Source organism: Cornus florida, unplaced genomic scaffold, assembly GCF_030987335.1.
Source record: "Cornus florida cultivar Cherokee Brave unplaced genomic scaffold, ASM3098733v1 CherokeeBrave_3.0.0_Hap2_Chr06, whole genome shotgun sequence".
Taxonomy (NCBI): Eukaryota; Viridiplantae; Streptophyta; class Magnoliopsida; order Cornales; family Cornaceae; genus Cornus; species Cornus florida.
Window position 1 is genome coordinate 53,248,177 of NW_026775576.1, and position 23,762 is coordinate 53,271,938.

The 23,762-nt window shown below is 35.7% G+C and overlaps 2 protein-coding genes across 2 annotated transcripts; both read right to left on the minus strand.

The window, feature by feature from the left end:
• Positions 1-8,206: 8,206 nt before the first annotated feature.
• LOC132311530 (beta-glucosidase 24-like) lies at positions 8,207-13,172 on the minus strand. The gene is made up of 13 exons (XM_059809454.1): positions 13,023-13,172; positions 12,816-12,876; positions 11,925-11,983; positions 11,698-11,773; positions 11,093-11,170; positions 10,878-10,965; positions 10,310-10,691; positions 10,052-10,167; positions 9,730-9,944; positions 9,528-9,559; positions 9,025-9,127; positions 8,777-8,885; positions 8,207-8,680 (listed from the first exon to the last, which is right to left on the minus strand). The coding sequence occupies exons 1-13, from the start codon at positions 13,125-13,127 to the stop codon at positions 8,512-8,514; spliced, it is 1,593 nt and encodes a 530-aa protein (XP_059665437.1). The 5' UTR covers positions 13,128-13,172; the 3' UTR covers positions 8,207-8,511.
• A 4,568-nt stretch (positions 13,173-17,740) lies between these two features.
• On the minus strand, positions 17,741-23,014 carry LOC132311531 (tubulin beta-4 chain). The gene is made up of 4 exons (XM_059809455.1): positions 22,872-23,014; positions 22,028-22,427; positions 20,718-20,987; positions 17,741-18,788 (listed from the first exon to the last, which is right to left on the minus strand). The coding sequence occupies exons 2-4, from the start codon at positions 22,419-22,421 to the stop codon at positions 18,112-18,114; spliced, it is 1,341 nt and encodes a 446-aa protein (XP_059665438.1). The 5' UTR covers positions 22,422-22,427; positions 22,872-23,014; the 3' UTR covers positions 17,741-18,111.
• Positions 23,015-23,762: the final 748 nt, after the last annotated feature.

A 23,762-nucleotide genomic window follows, 5' to 3' on the forward strand; every position in this document is an offset into this window, starting at 1 on the left:
TGACTTTAATTATCCGATAAATAATTAAGCATAGAGGGGTCAAAGTGCAACATTGACTTAGAGGTTATTTACTATTTAATTGGAATGCAATTAATTTCTTTTAGTGGAGTAGAAATTAATTTATGAATTAATTGAATTGGGTCCATGGTTTAATGGACCGGACCAATTATTAATTTATAAGAGCCAAGAAAATAGTAAGCCCAAAAGGATTCTCACCAATAGCCCAAGTTGATATTGGAGTCATGTTAGGATTGAGAAAGTTGAATTAGAGATGGAGAATGATTTATTGTTTCCTTATTCTTATTTTTATTTTGCCTATATATACATGAGTTCATGTATATTTTAGGTGTGACTTGGAGAATAAGAAAAAGGAATACACTTTCTCTCTCTAGATTTTAGGGTTTTGTTTCTCTTCTAAAGGAGGCTACCACCAGCCTAGATTCCAAGGTCATTCATCAAGGCATATTGGTGATTCCTAAAGGGAAGATAATAATCAAAAAGAAGGAGAAAGGATCTTGCTAAAGGGATCTACAATAAGTGAGAACATTCACTTTAGAGGAAAGTTCAAAAGGTTTACTCAGACCTTTGATGTAAGTATTCAATCTGTTTATTGAATTAGGCATCATTTTTTTTATTTATCTTTGCATAAAACTTGTCTCTATGTGATGAATCAAGATCCATGATTGCAAATCCCTCAAAAAGTTTTAAAAACTTGCACGTTTCCCAACAGTGGTATCAGAGCACATGGTTTGATTCATTACTAGAGAACATGTGTTTATAAAAATTATATTCATGGATCCAAATTATAGATACATATATAAAATTATTGATATATGTTGATGTATGATTTATTATGTTGATATATATTAATACATATTGATGTATGTATAATTGTGAATGGATGATTATGTGTGTTTGGGCCATGGATGAAGCTTATAGGTATATAGAATGTAATTTTATTTTTGGATGAATGTAATTAAGGCTTTGTTTTAGCCGTTTGAAAATTCAATGATGTAATTTAATTTTTTCCATTGTATTTCAAATTGTAAGTATTTATTAAAGCCATGTAATATTCATCAAAGGATGCTATTAAGCTTTAAGAGGGTCCGAAAGGGTTAAATTATGCTTCAGTAATTTTTTGGAATTTTTCCGGAATTTTTTGAGGCTTAATTTAATTTTCTGGGATTTTTCCGGATTTTTTGGCATTTTTTCGGCGTTTTTCCGGTGGCCGGAGCTTCGTCGGCGGCAAGAAGGGACATCAGGTGTGGGTCAAGATGGTGAGCCTGGCGCGTGTTCCACACGGGCCAGGAGAGTGCACATGCTGGCGCGTGCATTGCACGCGCCAGCCAAGGTAGCTTGACCTCCACGCGCGTGAAGGCGCGTGGAGGCGCGTCCCACGCGCCCCAGGCGCGTGGGAGCGCGTGAGGGTGCATTCCACGCGCCCCAAGCGCGTGCCGGCGCGTGGGGGCACGTGGGAGCACGTGCAGCTTGCCCTAGGCGCGTGTCAGCGCGTGTGGGGTCCTCCGGGCTCGTTCCAAGAGGCGTTTTGATTCTCCTGACGCGTACAAGCTTCCTATGGGTGTTTACAGACAGTTGAAAGATACCCGTACAGCAAGAATAGTTTTTAAATGTTAAAAGCTGAATCCATTGGCCATTTATATTGCTTCTGTCTATTATTTGATGCATGGAATAATTTAATAGTTGTTATAATTGTTCATGCATTGGATCCATGTTTTTTAATTAAAATGGCTTGATTTATATTAATTAAATTATGAAGATAAATTGGATTAGATTGCTAATTAATTTGAGGACATTTATTGGGAAACAGAAAAATTATTTTTAAAAATTATTTTTTGCCTCAAATTAAAGATTAGTGAATCATTTAAAATCCATATATTTTCTAAATTTAATTGGATTAAAATCAAGGCGTTTTGCATGCATTAAATCATGAATTAAAAACCCTAGTTTTATATTATTAAAAATTGAGTGGGAGTGGGGATTTTTTATACATTACCCCATGGCCTTCGTAATTATAACCATTATGATTAGATCTTTAAAAATAAGACTCCGCGCATGATTTAAAGAGTCTAGATTACAAGAATGGTTGTCTCACGAAAATATTTTTATTAAATAACCATTGTAGTTAGATCTTTAAAAATAAGGCCCTACGCATGATTTAAAGAGTCTAAGCTATTAATGGCAATATATTTAATATTTGTTTTTCCGTTGGAGCATTAATTATTTTATACACTCAATCTAAAATCAATAGTATTAGCTCCCCAACGGAGTGGTCTATACTAGGTGATTTTAGAAAGGCTAAATCTAATCGGGAATTATTTCATATTTAGATAAGGCATTGTCTAAAGAGATATGGAAATAATGAGTTACTCTCGTCAATAAGCAATAATGAATTCCGCCAACCGGATAAGTTATTGGCATATTGATTGTCCGATTTTTCATGCAATGTGGTTAAGGGACCCACAATTAATTAATTATTTTATACTTGCATGATTATTATTATTCACTTTATTTATTGTATGAATGCTTTTATTTTCAGATTTATCATGACTAGTCCATTCAGTCCACTTGCAAACATACTAAAAGAAAATCGATTAACTGGACCTAATTATATCGATTGGAAAAGGCAACTAGATATTGTACTCACATATGAGGGGTTGAATTATGTGATTACTACTCCCAGACCTTCTCCACCTTTGCCTGAGGATCCTCCTGAGGAGCATGAAGTTTTTAAGAAATGGAATAAAGCAGATGAGATGACTAGGTGCTACATTCTTGCTTCACTCTCGAATGTACTCCAAAGTCAACATCTTCAATATCTCACTTCTGCAGACATCATGCTTAACCTTAAGGAAATGTTTGGGCAAATTGGTAAGAGTGCACGCCAAAATGCTATGACAAATTTGATGACCATTAAGATGGTCTAAGGTACTTCAGTTCGGGAACATGCTTTAAAAATGATTGGTTTTTTAAATGAACTGGAGATCCTTGGATGCAACTTGGATGGTGAACTTCAGGTTGACATGATTATCGCTTCATTGCCAGACTCATTTAACTCTTTTAGGGTTAATTATTACATGAATAAGCTTGAGTACACACTCGCTGAACTATTGAAAGAGTTGGTAACCTTTGAAGAGATAAACAAAAGCAAGAGTGCATCTATCAACTACACTCAGTCTGCTGGACCATCCACTTCTAGGCCCAAGAGGAGGGGCAAGAAAAAGAAGAAGGATGGTGCCAAAACTGTGGTTGTGCCAAACAAAGTAATCCAAAAGGATAAGGGAAAGAAGAAAGTGCGGGTTGAAGGCGAAGGAAACTGCTTTCATTGCGGTCAACCGGGTCACTGGAAACCTAACTGCCCAATACTTCGCACACAAGGCAAAGGAAAAGGTATATTCATTGTTGAGGCATGTAATGTGGTTGAATCTATAGATTCCTGGTGCATAGATTCTGGAGCCACTAATCATGTTTGCAATTCATTGCAGGGATTCCAGGAGTCCAGAAGCCTCAATGAAGGAGAGATATACTTGCATATGGGATCTAATGCCAAGGTGAAAGCTAAAGCAGTGGGAGTGGTTCATATGCAGTTTAGTGGGAGGAGTCTTATTTTAGAAGATTGTCTTTATGCGCCAAATGTTAGGCACAATTTAATTTCAGTTTCTTCGTTGGTTTGTAAAAATTATATTTTTACTTTTGGAAAAAATGTTTTAATTAAATTAAATGGTTGTGTTATAACTTCTGGTGCATTGAAAGATAATCTATATGTTTTAACTCCTAGCTCATATCAAATGCAAAATTATGAATTAAATGCAACTTCATCTAGATTGAATGTTAAAAGAAAAGCAGTTTCTCCAAACTCATTGTATCATTGGCATCTACGATTGGGTCACATCAATCAAAATAGGATTCAAAGGTTGGTTAAAAAAGGTTTATTACCTGGTGAGGCAGAGGAGCCTATGCCAACTTGTGAATCCTGTATTGAAGGAAAGATGACTCGAAGGGCTTACTCAGCCAAAGGAGATAGAGCCAAAGAACAATTAGAGTTGGTGCACACAGACGTGTGTGGTACCATGAACACCCAAGCGAGAGGAGGGTTTGAGTATTTCATCACTTTCATTGATGATTATTCACGTTTTGGATATATTTACCTAATGCGACACAAGTCAGAAGCTTATGGAAAATTCCGTGAGTTTCAGGCGGAAGTGGAGCGTAAATTAGGTAAACTTATCAAAACACTTCGATCTGATCGAGGAGGTGAATACCTCTTGGGGGAGTTCAAGGATCATATGGTCAATGAGGGTATTGTGCGCCAGTTATCCGCACCTGACTGCCCTCAACAGAATGGAGTGGCAGAAAGGAGAAACAGAACTTTACTTAACATGGTTAAATCTATGATGAGTTTTGCTACATTACCTCTATCATTTTGGGGATTAGCCTTAGAATCAGCGATGTATATTTTGAACTGTGTTCCATCCAAGTCTGTTTCAGGAACGCCATATGAGCTGTGGTTTGGACGTAAACCTAGTTTAAATCACATGCATATATTGGGGTGTCCAGCACACGTGCGAAAGAAACAGGCAGACAAGTTGGAAGCAAGATCAGATGCATGCTTGTTTGTTGGCTATCCTAAGGGCACTAGAGGTGAATTATTTTATGATCCCAGGGACAATAAGGTTATTGTCAGCACTCATGCTATTTACCTGGAGGAGGATTATATTATGAACCACAAACCTAGTAGCCAAATAGTGTTAGAGGAGATGGTTGGCACGTCAGATATACCCCCTGTGGACACACCTAATATAAATACTGAGAATGATGAGACACAAGAAGTCCCTATTGAATTACCATCATCTAGTACATCGATTCCTGCACCGGTCCTTCGGCGTAGTGGGAGGACTATCATCCAACTCGAAAAACTCACACTTTTGGGTGAGGTCTATGAGGCCGTCCCCGATAAGCATGAGTCGGACCCAGTAAGCTATGCGGAAGCGTTGACCGATATAGATGCGAATCGTTGGAAAGATGCCATGAAATCAGAGTTGGAATCGATGTTATCTAACAAAGTCTGGGATGTTGTAGAACTTCCTAGTGGGGTTCAGCCCATTGGTTGTAAATGGATCTACAAACGAAAGAGAGGAATGGATGGGAATATTGAGACATTCAAAGCTAGACTGGTTGCCAAAGGCTTCACTCAACGTGAAGGTATTGATTATGAGGATACATTCTCACCAGTTGCAATGCTTAAATCTATTCGCATTCTTTTGGCCATTAATGCTTATTATGACTATGCGATATGGCAGATGGATGTTAAGACGGCATTTTTAAATGGCCATCTTGAACAAGACATCTACATGAGGCAACCAGATGGTTTCGTGGTTAAAGGTCGTGAGGACTGTGTATGTAAGTTGAATAGGTCTATTTATGGACTGAAGCAAGCTTCACGTACATGGAACATTTGTTTTGATCAGGCAGTCAAATTATTTGGCTTTGAACAAAACGTGTTTGAACCTTGCGTTTACAAGAAAAAACAAGGTAATGTCATCATGATTCTCGTTTTATATGTTGATGACATCTTGCTCATTGGTAATGATGTAGAAGCATTGTCATCAGTTAAAAGGTGGTTGTTCAATAAATTTGAGATGAAAGATCTTGGAGAAGCAAGCTATATTTTTGGGATCAAGCTTATGCGAGATCGGGTTAAAAAGAAAATAGGCTTGTCTCAAGAGTCTTACATTGACAAAGTTCTGATCAGGTTTGGAATGAAAAACTCTAAGAAAGGGTTTTTGCCATCTAGACATGGGTTGGCTCTTTCTAATGACCAGTCTCCCAAGACTGATAAGGAAATTGAGCAAATGAGGCGGGTACCATACGCTTCGGCAGTTGGTAGTCTCATGTATGCCATGGTCTGTACCAGACCGGACATCTGCTACTCGGTAGGGATTGTCAGTAGATATCAGTCCAATCCTGGACTTGATCATTGGTCAGCTGTGAAGAATATCTTAAAATACCTTAGAAGAACTAAGAATCTAATGCTCATTTATGGAGGTGATGATCTGGTTCCAGTCGGATATACGGATTCTGATTTTCAATCAGATCCAGATGCCAGGAGATCTACATCTGGATATGTGTTTAAGTTCAATGGAGGGGCAGTTAGTTGGAAGAGTGTCAAGCAGGGTTGTACTGCTGACTCAACCATGGAAGCAGAATACATTGCAGCCTCTGAGGCAGCAAAAGAAGCTGTTTGGTTGAGAAACTTTCTAATTGAACTAGAGGTTGTGGAGCATATAGATCGGCCTATGATGCTTCATTGTGATAATAGTGCAGCTATAGCCCAAACCAAGGACCCAAAATTTCATAAAGGAACAAGACACATTCAGAGGAAACATCATGTGGTTCGTGATATAGTAAAGCGAGGAGATATACTTGTAGCCAAGATTGCATCGGAACATAACCTTGCTGATCCATTCACAAAGGCTTTACCATTCAAGATGTTTGATCGTCATATGGAGAACATGGGAGTTAGATGTGATTTGAATTGGCTATAAGTGCAAGTGGGAGCTGTTAGGATATGTGTGCCCTAGCATAGCAAATTCTAATTTTGGATTGTAAAAGTCATGGTTTCTTGTCTGGATATTATTATTAAAGCATTATACAATTAGTGAATGGAATGTATTATTTTTCGATTCTTTATGGAATTGATGGTGTCCGCTTGATTACAAAATATATTTATATATGTATGTAATGGCAATTAATACTATGATATAAATTAGTAATCATAAATGGTTTAAAGTCGGTAATTATGGATGGACATTTAATTAGTTAAGACTTAAACCGAATCCACGATAGATTGAGATATATTGCGAGAGCTGTCGTATGCAATTGCTCTCTATCACAGTCATGGCTTTTGACTCTCAAGCATGAGAGAAGTATAGACTCTTTTATTAATTAATAATTACTTTGATTTGTTCGGCGGATACCTCGGGATCCTTAGATCGACACTTTGGGTAGTTATGTAATTAATAATTAGAGGTCTATATTCTCAATATTTGCATCAGTGCTATTTGTATTTATTTTGTTTTGATTATGGTTTATCACAAATTAAATTCGAAGGCCTTCGTATGTTTTAGACAAATGTTTTATATATATATTTATTTAATAAATTATTATTATTTTTTGTCAAATAAATATTTTATTGTGATCGAGCCGGAAATAATCAAAGGTAACAAAATAATTATACTAATTATGTTGTCGGATTGATGGCTTTAATTATCCGATAAATAATTAAGTATAAAGGGGTCAAAGTGCAACATTGATTTAGAGGTTATTTACTATTTAATTGGAGTGCAATTAATTTCTTTTAGTGGAGTAGAAATTAATTTATGAATTAATTGAATTGGGTCCATGGTTTAATAGACCGGACCAATTATTAATTTATAAGAGCCAAGAAAATAGTAAGCCCAAAAGGATTCTCACCAATAGCCCAAGTTGATATTGGAGTCATGTTAGGATTGAGAAAGTTGAATTAGAGATGGAGAATGATTTATTGTTTCCTTATTCTTATTTTTATTTTGCCTATATATACATGAGTTCATGTATATTTTAGGTGTGACTTGGAGAATAAGAAAAAGGAATACACTTTCTCTCTCTAGATTTTAGGGTTTTGTTTCTCTTCTAAAGGAGGCTACCACCAGCCTAGATTCCAAGGTCATTCATCAAGGCATATTGGTGATTCCTAAAGGGAAGATAATAATCAAAAAGAAGGAGAAATGATCTTGCTAAAGGGATTTACAATAAGTGAGAACATTCACTTTAGAGGAAAGTTCAAAAGGTTTACTCAGACCTTTGATGACCTTTGATGTAAGTATTTATTGAATTAGGCATCATTTTTGTTATTTATCTTTGCATAAAACTTGTCTCTATGTGATGAATCAAGATCCATGATTGCAAATCCCTCAAAAAGTTTTAAAAACTTGCACGTTTCCCAACAGTGCAACGGTATCGAACACTTTTTTTACGAACCAACCGATACGTCTCATATCAACCAATACGGCAAACTATGCCCATGAGTAATGGATAATTTACAATTTTCATTTGCTAATAGTTACAACTCACAAAATTAAAATGAAAAACTGAAATTTGTGACAGCCATTCACATTGTCTTGTTCCCGCAAATGCATGACATTGAAGATGAAACAAAAAGGCCATCCAACAGCAAGGCCATTAATTTATTTACTTATTGTATACATAGACACACACATTTCTTGACCAGAAGACAACAGCAAGCTAAACAGCAGGGGTAGCCCTTCCCCATCCCTCAAATTCAACCCATCCCAACACTGAAGATGGGGATTTTGAGAATATATAGATATATATATATATATATATATATATATATTATAGATATTCATTAGAGAACATAACCGAGAAATTATCTTCAGCTTATTGGCAGCAAGCACGCGGTAGTTTATTAGCAGTAATCACACACAGATGTCACTACTTTTTGAGCAAAACGTTGAACCATACAGACGAGAGTTTTGGATATCGTTTTAACCCATTCTTGAAATCCACATAGTTTATGCCAAAACGAACGGTGAAACCCTCACTCCACTCGAAATTATCCATCAGCGACCATGCAAAATATCCCTTCACATTGGCACCATCCCTGCATAATTTAAAAAAACAAAAAGAAAAAATAATAATAAAAGGTCACGTGTATGCATGGTCACATATTATCGTTTGAAGCCTTTCAGGCACTTACTCAATCGCTCGCTTAACGAAACAGAGATGTTTATAATGGAAATCAATTCTGTGGATGTCAATACAGGCTTGTGGAAGTGACAATGTGGGCTCATTTGCTTCATCAACCCCTGCAAAACAATGGGTGATATTATCTCATGTAAAATTAGTCGTATTCAATTTACCAATCTTGAATATTTTATCACCTTAAAATAATATAATTGGGACATTTATTGACACTGATGAGAAAAGGTTTGACAAATTGATTACCATTCTCTGTAACATAAACAAGTGGGTTATTGTACTTTCTCTTTGTGTAGAGTAAAATATCCCAAATTCCTTTTTCATAAACATAGAGCCAATCTGAACCAGCCTGCACCACATTTGAAAAATATAAGGATATATAAAGGAGAGATAAGTATATATTAATTGAACTTCATATATATATATATAAAGCTCTCATGAATTTCCATTTGGGTATCAAAAATTTTATTTATTTTTAAATAAAAGATCTTAAAACATTTTTGTCTCTTAATACATTTAAGGCATGTAATGGTGGTTGCAGAAAGGCATATTAAACTACTTTAGGTTTCCTCTACATCCCTTTAACCAAATGAATAGCCAATGTTAAGACATACATCGGCAAATATATCATTGTTTTTTAGCAATTGTATCCGAGTCAAATACAAAGCTAAAATCAATTAATCAGAAGCAAAGTAATTCATATTTTAAACACCACAAAAAATAGAATGAAATGAATTTAGAGGCCTTGCCTTTGGACCAATAGGGATCCCATTCCTCTCAGCTACCAAAACAAAACATCATCATGGTCAATCAGAAGGGATTATTAGTTTACATTTGAAGTTCATAATTAAAGAGCAAATATATATATATATATATATATATATATATATATATATATATATATATATATATATGTATATATATAGATATTAGAGATGAATTTGAACTTACTTAAGAGCTGAGCACCAGAATCTGTAAGGTAACTTGGTTTCCCAGTACAATTAGGTTCATTAGCTGCATATCTAGCAGTATAGTAGTCTAGTCCAATGAAATCAAATGACCCCTTCACCATCATGGATTCTATAGAAGAGAACTTCGGAAGTCTGTTTCCTACACGAGTTCGCATGCTATGTGGATAGTCACCATTAGTCAATGGATCCATAAACCTACAATGCACATTGAACATTCAAAATTAAGACATACCACCCAATGTACGTAGTCATTGTTAGATATATATGACACATCAATGAATAAACAATATAAAAACACTCACCATCCATACAGAAAATCTAGAGCTCGTAGAGCAGCATCGCGGTTGCCCTTGGATTCAGTGAGAGGCTCCATCCATACTACCATCAGCTTGATTCCAATCTTTCCCTTTTGAGATGCCTACAAATTAATAATGTTAAACATTCAATCAATCAAGACACCAATTGTGTTCTATAACCTTATCCACTACTCAAAATTAAAGCCATCTGAACACAATAATTAAAAAAAAATATAAAAAAAAATCCTTTTATCAAGTAGGGACCTGATATTTCTCCCTGTAAAGTTTTACTGCAGCTGCATGAGCAAGGAGTTGGTGATGCGTCACCAAATACGGCTCTGTGCCGGAATCACCCAGCTCTATGCCTTTATCACCGCCATTGTTGCAACTTGGTTGCCAAGAAGTATATCGACCCCATGTAGGAGGAATGATACCCATATTTGAATGCCTTGGCAATGAAGAAACATGACCCGGTGCAAGTGAAACTGTTGCATGCCCTTGCGCTGAAGCACCACGACCCGGTGCGAGTGAACCTGTTGCATACCCACCGCTGCTATAGCAACTTGGCTCATTCAGTGTCACCCAGTTCTTCACTTGATCACCGAATGTTTTGAAGCAAAAGTCCGCGTATATACAGAAATCAGCCCTGTTAAGTAGATCAACATGGCTTCATTAGTTAGCAAATGGTTGTATAGTGTCTTACCATATATCTCAAGATCAACCTTAGAGTACACGTTAATTTTTCTATATATGTAATTTATATTGTTATTTCCAATTCTTTCAATTCAAACACAACGGCATCATAGGATGACACAATTACTTGATTACTTACACAATTTTGTGACTTAAGAAGCCACCATAAGCATTTTCTAGAGGTTGGGGAAGATCCCAGTGGAAGAGAGTCACAACGGGCTCTATGCCTGCATATATATATATATATATATATATATATATGATAACATAAAATTTTAATTTGAGAAGAGAAAAAAGTATGCATTTGACAAGCTAAATAATCAATCATAGAAAGAGTTGAGATTGAAGGGAAACCATTGTCCAGGAGCTTCTTTATGAGGTTTTTGTAGTATTTGATTCCTTCTGAGCTCACACCTTCACTGAGGTTTCCACCTAAAGATATATTGCAAAAATTAACAAAAACAAATTAAAACTAACAAAAACTAAAGTATGGGAACAATAGGTTGAACTTTTTTAAGTGTTGCAACTATTAAATAATCAATGAGACATTCTATCAAATGCTTGGAGCAAGTGAGTAACTCAACCATATGGTTTTATGGTTATGGTAATATGAATGTTTGTTCTGAATTCCTTGATCATCATTTCTGTTTCAAAATCTAGTTCTGGAATCAGGGGCATTTAATGGTGTAATGATAAAAGTTCGAGTTGAAAAGTACGAAGTTATAGCCTTATAGAACGGAATGGAAACATAAAATTCATGTAACTGATTCCAAATATGCTCGGTTGTTGTTGTACTTTGTGCAAAATAATTAATTCACACTGCATAATGCACAATCTTTCATATATAAATGTCTACACAACCGTGGAAATCAATTATTATTACTATTATTATTATTATTATTTTATGAAAAAGCAAACTATTATTATTTATTAATCAGAAATTGAAAGACAACAATTACCTCGCAATATTCTAGACCATGAAATTGAAAATCCGTAGGCATCTACACCCATTCTTTTCATGCACGCCACATCTTCCTACAACATGGTTTAAGAAAAAAAATATAATTATCACCAAAATCTGTTTGCCATTCCTAATTGTAACACACGATTGTATTGTCAAAACTGATATAAGTGTGTGTGTGTATATATATATATATATATAGTATATATTTTTGTTACGTTTTACCTCGAACTTATGATAAGAATCAACAGCAATATCTCCATTAGAACCGTCCTTTATTTTACCTGCCATTAAGCAAATAAAGTTTTTTCTAAATAAAGGGCACACGAAGATAATTACATGTACTAGTCTTTGCCCAAGTTTTCCATGTATTAAATCATTGTAATGGATTAGACACTTAATGAAAGATCAAAGGTTAACGTTATAGAAGTGTGTGTGTATACAAATAGGAGAGGTAGAACCTTATGTAGTGTAACTTATATCGTAGTTACATGTAGCTGAAATAGATGTCAACATGGATAATTGGAATGATTAGAAAATATGTGACAGTGCATAGACGCATTTTGAAAACAAATCGTGGTGCAACAACAATATCTGCAGTGTGATGTGGGTCTTGATAGATGGAATCAAAGTCAACCCCCACCCGAAACATGAGGGAGTGTGCATAAGACTATGAGCGAGGATGTTGGTTTCCAAGCACGAGGATCGATGTTGGTTTCCAAGAGCGGTGTCTATAGAAAAACCTTGAGTCTGAACAGAGTGCAAAGCGGATAATATTGCAGTATGAGACGAGTTCGGATAAAAGACACGATTAAAAGGGAAAAAGTATTAGTAATAAAATATAAAAGTAAATATGGTGGTGTGGTCATATACTGGCCCAAATGCATAAGTGAAATATGAACCATATATAATGCACCACCCAATGATCCAAATGCAGGGAAAGAGCTGTAAGAAAAGGATGAAGACATCTAAGCTAAGGAACACATAAAATTATGGACAAAGATATATATCACAAATATTTTTAGCAAATATATTTAATTCTACTCTATCATATGGATTATGAATTAAAACAAGGCATAAATTATATGCCAACAGAGGAGAGTGACAGAGAGAGACCAGGGATCCGTGTGAAAGAGTCCCATATATTTTTGCCACGGTTCTCCACTGCACCTTCATACTGCAATTAAGAATGAAAACATGCAACAAAAGCAAGCACACATAAGAATAGCTTCGTGCTGTAGATGTTAAATAAGAAGCTTTTAATCAACAATAATTTACATGAAACAAAGCAAAACCGAAAACTCAACAACATATAGTTGTTACCTGATAAGCAGATGATGATGTTCCAAACACAAAACCAGGAGGAAAATTGTGACGATGTAGTAAAGGCGTGCCTGGACTTAAGACTAGATTAGGTTGATTTGCCATTAATTTCGATTTCTTGGATAGCTACACGAATTCAAGTTATGCTAGGTACTTCAAGTTATGTTGGCTTTTATAAGACAAGGGCTATGGCTAGAGTGGGATGAGAGGATACTTAGTTTGTGTGTGCGAATCCAATGCCAAAAAAGTTTTGAATCTTATTCTTGATATTGATTAGTTCCCCTCCCCACTTTTGTGTGAATTCGTCCCAATAAAAGCTGTAAGTCTTATCCATGGTGATTCTTCTCAAGAATATTTTAATTTTGTTTCACCTTCGGGTCTAGCAAGAGCAGGCTTCACGCAACGATGAGGTTGTTACATTATGACTTGGAAGAGTTTAAAACTAGAAATAGTTTTTCCATGCGGAGGTAAGACTATATACATCTGACCCTCTTAGACCTCGCAATGACAAGAGGTTCGTGCACTTAGGATCTTGGATTTCTACAAATGATGAAAGTTCATATCAGTATAGTCCTCGTTATTTGTGGTAATACTATTCCTGGGTGTTAGGAAGGGTGGATTATTTTCTTATTGTATAAGCTAGAGCCTATATATAATCAATCCATGGTATCATAAGCATGAGTTTATTTTTGACAATCCTAATTAAGCATGTTTTCAAAATTAGTTTGCTATCTCTTGTAGATGTAAGTTTTGGATTACCTAGGGTCAGTACAATATCAGTGTTCAACAGTTTCAGTTTTGGTGGAACTATGCTGCAAGTAGGGATTTGAAGTTTAAGGGACAATAGGGTAACCAAGATATTTTTACCTCTATTTGCTATATAATCAAACAAATAATAACTGGTCACCACAGGCTAACTCAACTGATAAGGCCTTTGGAAGGTATTTCTAGGGGTGCACTCGGGCGGGTTGGGTATGTTGCAGGTGCAACTCGGACTTGACTTGACGTATGAAACGTTAACACTAACCCAACCTAACATGACCTTTGACCCGAACGAACCAAAGAAGCTATGAACCGTTCTTTTCCTTTTCCTTTACATCCAATTCTTTCCATTCAAATACAGCAACAAATGTGCTGTATTCAAATCTGATCCCAAAGAAAATATGAACCTTTCTTGATGCTGATCAATCCTGTCCCCATCTATGAGTGAACCAGATGCCAAAGCAGCTGCTAGGATCTTATCCATGGTGATACCTCTCCCTTTTTGGTGAGGTTATTGACGAATATCTCAAGATCAGGTGGTGCCATGAAGCTTCTGAATATTCAAAGCTATAGGTTCGACGATAATTCAAAGAAACACTATTCGAAAAAAATTATGATAATAATAAATGATTTAGCAAAACAAAATTCAAAACATATAATATGAACTATTGTATATTTTTCTTTATGATAGATGTTTTAGTGTATATTCTTAATATGAAACAAAAAAAAAAAAGGTTAGATTATTTCTAAACAGAGTATTTCGTAGACCTAAGATTATTCTTTTAGACGAAGAGCATTTCATATCTCATTAAGTGCAAAAATAAAAAATAAAAAAATAACGTCTAACCAATTTTTTGGCATATATATGTAAAAAAATTAGAGCAAAAATATGAACAAGAAAAGGAGGGGTATGGCTATATGGATTATGTTGTGGTTTATTCTTACTTTTTTCCTTTAAATGCGAACTTTCAAAAGTAACACCGAAAGAAGTCCAAAATAAAATGACCGCTTGTGATTTATTGGTATCTCTTCTCATTTCAAAGTGAAAGGTAGATGGTTCAAGTCTCCCAAAATACATTGTTGGAAGTTAATTTCGTCTCTCAATTCAGTATTTTGAATAGTGATAGAATTTAATAAAAATGACAATTATTATTTAGCATATTTTGTAAGTTGATCTTAAGCTAAAAATCATCAAAATCTTGGAGTCGTGCCTTAGTGACACTATTCAGATATAGATGACCACGCGGGCCAATAGTGGGGAATTTCTAAGGTAAATACTAAAAGTTCAGGACAGTAGAACGAAATTGATTGAAAAGGCCACCGGAGTACATAATCAACCAGTCTTTGACGAAAGAATAACTCCCTTTTGGTATGATAATTGGGGTCCCACTTTACCACAGCCAAAGCCTTGATGCAACTCAAACTTCCCCCATTACACGATACGCCACTCTCGATCTCTTCATTAATGGCATGACCTGGACTTTAGCGGCTCATGTACAGAAACCTCATCCCCTCATTAACATCCCTTCCAAACCCTAATCAATCTGCAGATGACACTATGATGTGGTCCCCTTCCCCAACAGGGCTGTTTTCACTCAAACATGTTGGGGAATTAGCACAATATTCTAAGACACAATACATCAAATTTTATTAGCACTTCAATAATTTTACGTAGAACGACAACATATATACAAAGATCACAGTTTAATAATACATCAATAATTAACAATTATTTTTATAAAATGAGTAGTACAACAGTTAGAATTTAGAATGAACATTGAATAATAATACAATCGAAACTACAACATGAATATTGAACAAGTCATAAATATTACAAAAAGCCATATAATTCTCAACAATAGAAAATTTAGGACATGTTTAGTTTGTCACTATAGAAATAATTTTCTGTTATCAGAAAATTAAAAAAAAAAAAAAAATTGTACAAAAAAGTTTTATTTTGTTTAGTTTTCTTAAAACTCAATTATAAAAATATCTATTTTCAAAGAATATTCTTTTATTATTTTCTAAAAAATGAACTGTTTTAAAAGCTACGAACCAAACTAGCCTTAGATATCAATAGAAATTAAGTATGAAAAAACAACTATGATAAATAAGGAGGAAAAAATTGGCCTAAATATTGAGGCATGTTAGGCACTGTCCTGAAGTCCTCCCTACATGCAAGTACTAGGGAACTAATTCGGGTCCAAGATACAACGTAATAGGCTCACAGCCTCACACCACCATATTCATGTATCATAGAGAACCCTTTTAAATTTGTATAGACTTAGAACTAATTTGGCGATTAAAATGTATGAGTTAAAAGTAATAATAAACTAGAAGTCACATTAGACAATAAAACAATAATGATAAATCAAAAAATAATAATTTAATAATATTCACAATTTTTATTACATATTCCAAACAAAACATATCATAATCCTTCTCCCTTTCCCCTCTTTCCCCAATTCCTTGGTTCCATTTGGTTTGGAGTCAGCCATCAATTCCCCAAACACAGCTTCACTTCTTGCTAGCTGTTCACGATCAACTTCCAACAATGGACAAGAAATATGCCACTTACCTCAGACTTGATAACCTGTGAATCCTCTGCAATTCAGCCACTGAGAATCACTCATTTTTATCTCTCTCTTGCCAATTCACACAACTTATCTGGTCCTTCATTCAATCCAAATGTGGTTTCTATATATATCCCATCTTGATTGAAACTCTTTTGTGAATTAGGGCAATCGATTTCTCTCACCTCTAGACTATCCCTGCTACCATCGATCTACCACATCTGGATGGAGCGAAATTCAATAATCTTTCAAGGCAATTGCTCGACTCAATCCCTGTTTCTCCACAGATTCATTGACGATGTCAGAGAAAAAGATCCTTACCCTCAAATTGAAGGACAGTGTAGAAGCTCTAAGACCTCATCGGAGACCACCCGACGCCGGAATTTGAGGCTCTGGTCTCCATTGTTGACTAATGAAGTTCGCCGGATTGTAGTCTGTTAACCCTAACAGCAATTTGATTGCCAACTAACAACCGCTACTTGGGTATTGTTTGGGGGCTTTGTTTGGTTGGATGGAATCAACTAGAATAGAAAAGAAAGGAGAAAAAACTTCTAGGCATTGCATGGTTTGTAGATTAGAGAACAGTAACAGAAAAATGAAAATAGAAAATTGTAAAAAAAAAAAAAAAAAAAAATCTGATTGGTTACGTTTTCTGAAAATTTAATTATAAAAAAACTTATTTTTAGGGAATTGTATTTTATTGTTTTCTGGAAAACTATTTTCTGTTCTCTGGAAACTTGAAAATTGTTTTCATAAATATTGTTGATTAAACAAACTTACCTACTTTGTATGGTTGTATATTTTAAATATTTTTTTATTATATTGATAAGAGTAAATTTTTAAATTTGTCCTTGTTAAAAGACTAAATAGTATTCAAAATGATAGCTTGAAAATATTATAAAAAGTAATACATTCACTTTTATAATTGAGACATGTATTTTAAGACATTCCAAAATAAATAAATAAAGTAGACAAAAATTTTGAGACGGGCTCTCAGCAAATTTAATCTTTCACTGACCAAACTTGTGGATTTAATTAAGTTAGGATCCAATGTTGTGATGCACCACATCGGACCGCCATGATGACTCACACACATTGTTCGCATTGTTCGCAATTGCGGTATCAATCACATCGCAATGTAATGGACTTAGGCGAATGTTGATTTAAACCAATTGAACCGACGGTTTGATGCAATGTAACGGACTCAGACGAATATTGATTTAAACCGTCGAACCGACCGGTTTATGAAAATATATAACAATATCATAACCTTAAAAAAAACATGTTAAGAACCGACCGATGCACACGTTTGAACCGATATGGCAAACCATGCTAAGACGTGTGCACAATCATATATCATCAAAAGATAAAAGCTCTGTCAAGTCAGAGAAAACTGGGTGGCATTGTGATAAAATATAACAAGCATCCAAATTAGCAAATAGGGACCACACTCATTTACAAGAGGAGGCTTATAAAACTTTAGATATACTAGAAATGGATTGAAAACAGAAAAAGAATTCAAACAGGGCAATACAAACAACTTTCTGAATCTCCCACCTATGAATATTATTATACCATAACCAGATGGAAAAATGGGAATTTTTCCAACCACATATTTACTACTATATACTAATATAGCAGTCATATTCCAAATAAATTGAAACATCCAGCGCTCAACTAGCAGTAGTAGATATATTTAGGCATCCATCATTCTTCACCATAGTAGCGGCATAAGGCTCGTAATCTCTCACACATTACATGTCATGCTCAGCTTCCTCCTCGTCCTCATAATCGAGTTCCTCGTCGGCTGTGGCGTCCTGGTACTGCTGATACTCGGATACAAGATCATTCATGTTGCTCTCGGCCTCAGTGAACTCCATTTCGTCCATGCCTTCTCCAGTGTACCAATGCAAGAAAGCCTTCCTCCTGAACATGGCCGTGAACTGCTCGCTTACACGCCTGAACATCTCCTGGATGGAAGTCGAGTTCCCGATAAAGGTTGAGGCCATTGAAAGCCCCCTGGGAGGAATGTCACAGACACTTGATTTCACGTTGTTTGGAATCCATTCGACAAAGTAAGAAGAATTCTTGTTTTGAACATTGATCATTTGTTCATCGACTTCCTTTGTGCTCATCTTGCCCCTAAACATGGCTGAGGCAGTGAGATAGCGTCCGTGACGTGGGTCTGCAGCACACATCATGTTCTTGGAATCCCACATCTGCTGGGTGAGCTCAGGAACAGTTAATGCCCGGTACTGCTGAGACCCACGTGAAGTAAGGGGAGCGAAACCAACCATAAAGAAGTGTAGACGAGGGAAAGGGATGAGGTTGACAGCAAGTTTACGGAGGTCAGAGTTAAGCTGACCAGGGAACCTTAGGCAGCATGTTACCCCACTCATAGTTGCAGAGATCAAATGGTTCAGGTCACCAACTGTCATAATAAGAAATAAAATTCAGCATGTCCCCCCCAATAAAAGATAAAGGAACAAGCACCTAGTGAAATTGTGTCCGAATAACGGAAGCGAAACTGTTTTTAGTGATAACATATACAGTTTCCATTGAACGGTAATCTAGAATTCAGATACTCCCTCTGTCCCATTTTAAACGTTAGCTTCGGGAATTGTGACTCACAAAATTGTGACTCATAAAATTGTGAGTCACAATTCCCGAAACCGACGTTTAAAATGGGACGGAGGTAGTAGTATGCAAGAGAAAAAAATTCAGCTAATCGTGAAAATGTTGAACTACATGATTTTTTACTGATATGACAAAAACTAGCATTAAAGAAATGTAATAGTCTATCAGCATCATGATAATAGTCTTTAGGTCCCCGCACTATGATGAAACCTTGGCAGCAAGTTAAAGAAATGTAAGAACAACAGCTCACCAACCCATATAAATGCATGTCTGTACCAACATTCACTTGTCAAGTATTTCAAAGAACAGACAAGAAGGACCATCAAAACTAAATGCAACCATAATAAGATACAACTGGCAATTGACAAATAAGATGCTATGAATGAATTATGAAAGCGATAAAAAATAAGAACATATCATACAACTCTCAACCATATATACAAATTATAAAGGTGTATATCCAAGAAGAAGAAAAAATGTTAATCCAAAGGCCTATAAGCTTATATAGAGGAAATGATCTATTGACGAAGGCAATAATTTCTGCAACAAATAATCAAATAGTTTCACTAATAAGTTGCAAATGAGCATTTTGTCAATTTTAGATACAAAAGATTATGTTCCAGAATTCTGTCATTGTCTATCAGCACCCCCACACTACTATGAAACCTTGGCAGTAAGTTAATACATGTAAAAACTAGACTATAACAGCTTACCAACCCATATAAATGCCAGTCTCTACCAAAATTCATTTGTCAAGAATCTTAAAGAACCAACAAGGAGGACCCCGACCACCCAAGCTAAATGCAAGCTCAAGTAGATAATATACAGCTGGCAAATGACAAATCAGATGCTATGAAGGAATTATTAAAGCAATAAAAAACCAGGGCATACACCGCTACTCTACAAGCATATAGAGGAAATGATCTATTGAGGAAGGGAAGAATTCGTGCAACAAATAATTGAATAGTTTCGCTAATGCATTACAAATGAGCATTGTGTCAATTTTAGATACAAAAGACAGAATCCTGGAACTCGGTCTTTTGTCTGGATCAATTTCTCATGATTTTCATTTCCATCCATTTTAAGTTTTTTACTTCTAATAAACAAGATAAATAATCAATAAATTTTCAGCACAAGAAAAACAGTATTATCATAAAATCACAAAAGACAGTCACAAAGTAAATATGTATATGCACAACTGATGAATATGTTGATATCAGCACAAGCAAGCTAGCTATCATATATGATTTAGTACAAACATGCAACAAACTGAACATATCAGAATTAAGTAAATCAAACCAATGTAGCTTTTCATCTGCAAATATATTCCAATCTAATTCTAATAGCATATTTGGTAGGGAGGAAGAATGAAAGGAAGGAAGAAGAGGCAAACAAAGAAGGGACTGGAGGAAAGAGGCAATTCCCCATCCCTCTGGTCCCATCATATATCTTCAACGAAAGAGAAAAGAAACAAGGGAAACATCCTCTTTTTTCACATACCATGCTAAAAAAGCCATTTTTCTATGTTGAAGAGTATGAAATTCAAGTCTCAAAGTATGTTTTCCCTTACTTATTTCCATCAAATCAACCAAAAAAACATTAGCCTCTTTACTTTCCTTAGGGAAGCCTCTTCCATCCTTCCTTCCTACCTTCCCTTCTATTAAAATTTCCATCATTTGCATCAAACAGAGCATAAATATCTAGAAGGGCATGATAAACTTACAGCTAGGAGTAGTTAACTTGAGTGTCCTGAAACAGATATCATACAGGGCCTCGTTGTCCAGCACCATGCATTCATCCGCATTCTCTACAAGTTGATGAACAGAAAGGGTTGCATTATATGGTTCAACCACTGTATCTGAGACCTTCGGCGATGGGAACACAGAGAAGGTGAGCATCATTCGATCAGGATATTCTTCCCTGATCTTTGAAATCAACAAAGTCCCCATCCCAGAACCAGTTCCACCACCCAGAGAGTGACAGACTTGAAAACCTACACAAAGACAATATTAAAATTAAAGAATGTTCAACACAGATTACCCATTCAGCAAAACTAATACCACATAATAAAGATCAGTTATTTAGCAAACAGTGCGCAATTTCACTTCTAAGAAATCTCATCACAGCGAGTGACAATATAAAAATTAGAGAAAGTTCAACACCAGATTTCTCATTCAGCAAAACTAATACCATATATTATAGATCAGTTATTTAGCAAACAGCATGCATTTTCACTCTTGAGAAATCTCATCACTAGATAATGTGTTATTGTCTTGAAAATACAATGTATCAGTTGCACGACAATTCAGAGAAAACAAAGCTTTTATTCAGCAGTTTTAAAATAAATCTTTACCAAGGAAGTAATGACATCAAATTACAAGCACAAATTCCCTTAAAAACAAGTGTACTGTGATAAAAAGAAGAGAGACAATAGAAAAAGGATTAAAAAACACTATCGTTGACATAAGTTACTACTGAAGTGTCAAGATCTGCCAATTCAACTTTTTATAAAAGCAAACAAAACAATCTTCCATCTACCAGTTGCCAAAAACAGTGGCATTCTTTAAATATTAAGTTGCTTAATGATATAGTGAAAAAGAAAACCATAACTCCTAGTGGAAATATCTTATCTATATTTCATGTGATAGTTCCAAACCAAATAAATGAACTCATGTTCCATGGGAAAAAATGGTAAGAAACAGAATTATAGACCTTCAACACAACAGATATGAAAGATTCAGAATTTAAATTCGGAAACAAAAATATCTTATCAAAATGACTACCGATAGAAATACCAACTCCTAATAGAAATACCCATTTCTCACTCATATACAGGTTAATTTAATTGTATAGTCTATACATAGAAACACAACCCTGATTATGAATAAGCCAGAAACTAGCTTCCACATTAGTCTACCACAAACTAGTTCCTAATATCATGGCAACAAAAGAATTCAGAAGATGCAACCAGGTATTTTCGATGAACTACATAGCAATTTGAGAACCACAAAGATGACCAAAACAGATATATACCTTGAAGACAGTCACAATTCTCAGCCTCCTTTCTCACCACATCAAGAACAGCATCAATGAGCTCCGCTCCCTCGGTGTAATGCCCCTTGGCCCAATTGTTTCCAGCACCGGATTGCCCAAAAACGAAGTTATCAGGCCTGAAAATCTGTCCATACGGACCAGTTCGCACACTGTCCATGGTACCAGGCTCAAGATCCATGAGCACAGCACGAGGAACAAACCTCCCACAGGAAGCCTCATTGTAATACACATTCACTCGCTCCAATTGCAGATCGGAGGTTCCAGTGTATCTACCAGTCGGATCAATACCGTGTTCATCACAAACAACCTCCCAGAACTTCGATCCAATCTGGTTTCCACATTGACCACCTTGAACGTGAAGAATTTCCCTCATTTTTACCTGCAATTAACACAATAATCAAGTTCTCAGCAGAAAGAACAATATATTATGCTAATACCAAGATCTGTAAGGGAAATAAGTAAAGCACACATGAAATCGTAGGGAAACCCTAACCGATCTGGTTTCCAAATCGTCTCAAATAAGGAAGTCTCTCTTTCTCAATTCACAGAACCTCAAGCTGCAACTCTCTCTCTCACACTAAATCCTTACCAGAGTAACCATATGAACTTTAACCAAACTGATTCCAACATTGATGCTCAGCCCACTCTCTCTCAAACACACTCTCACTACAAAATTATCTCTTCATAAACACTTTCAATCCAGTTATCAGATCGAAGATTGTTGCGAAATGTAATGAAATATTCAAATAAATGAACAAAACTAAAATTTAAATGACTTAGATCTGAAGTGAAACCAAAATCGTAGAAGAAACTGTAAACATACCGCAGATTCAGGCGACCGGAGACGATAATGGGAGGGTCCCGGCGAGGTTCCGGCGATCGAGCAAGAGAGAGTACCCGATCTGAACCTCGAAGAGGCAGAGAGAGAGAGTGAAGTAGGTATGGAGAAGATGAAACACAGGAAAGTGATTTATATAAGAGTGGAGGGTGAGACTGTGAGATCGGACGGTCAATATTGTTTCCCTCCGACTTGTTTTAACAACGTCGGTTGCCGTCGGATGAAATGATTTGACGGTGCGGATGGTGGTCTGATTTGATGTAATAACTGCTGTGCTTTTTTTTCAAAATTTGGTGTTTATTGGTATTAGGACGAAAATGCCCTTTTGTGGAATGACTTTCGTACCATTCATATTATCTCTTTGATTTTGAATAAAAGGACATTTTAGTAAAGGTAGGAGATGATTCCGCGGCAGTCATTAGTCATTGATTTTGAATGATTGTATCGCTTTTATGATTAATATTTATTTGAAAAATAATATTATAGTGTTGACTATTAATAGTACTAGCTTTTTTCTTTTGGCAAACAACAATCGCGTCTCCTAAAGTTTGGACTAATAGCAACAAAACTGAAGGTTTTCTATTTTTTTGCGAAGGCCCCCTTTGTCAGATTTTGTTGTGATTTTATTTATCTATCCTCATTATTATATTATAAAAATAATTAAAATATGTAAATATATCAAATGTCAATTTTAACCCCTATACTTACAACCCCACATTTGTTACCTAGCGTCCTTGAGAATAACAGCTCCATCAATCTCCAAAGTCTCAGCTCTTTCCATCAATCTCCAGTCTCTCTTTCAATCTTTGGGTGTAACACCAGCCGCGCCACCACTATCGCAATCCCCACCTCGTCAACCACCACCACCACCATGGA

What these genes read in the sequence shown, in the direction of transcription:
- LOC132311530 (XM_059809454.1), bottom strand. Translation starts at nt 13,127, where the DNA reads ATGGCAAATCAACCTAATCTAGTCTTAAGTCCAGGCACGCCTTTACTA. An exon ending in TTCTGGTGCTCAGCTCTTAA is followed by an intron (nt 9,560 to 9,729) that starts GTAAGTTCAAAT and finishes TTGTTTTGGTAG; the next exon opens with CTGAGAGGAATGGGATCCCT. An exon ending in TTCGTTAAGCGAGCGATTGA is followed by an intron (nt 8,681 to 8,776) that starts GTAAGTGCCTGA and finishes TAAATTATGCAG; the next exon opens with GGATGGTGCCAATGTGAAGG.
- LOC132311531 (XM_059809455.1), bottom strand. Translation starts at nt 22,421, where the DNA reads ATGAGGGAAATTCTTCACGTTCAAGGTGGTCAATGTGGAAACCAGATT. An exon ending in GAATTGTGACTGTCTTCAAG is followed by an intron (nt 20,988 to 22,027) that starts GTATATATCTGT and finishes GTCTTTGTGTAG; the next exon opens with GTTTTCAAGTCTGTCACTCT. An exon ending in CAAGTTAACTACTCCTAGCT is followed by an intron (nt 18,789 to 20,717) that starts GTAAGTTTATCA and finishes TTATTATGACAG; the next exon opens with TTGGTGACCTGAACCATTTG.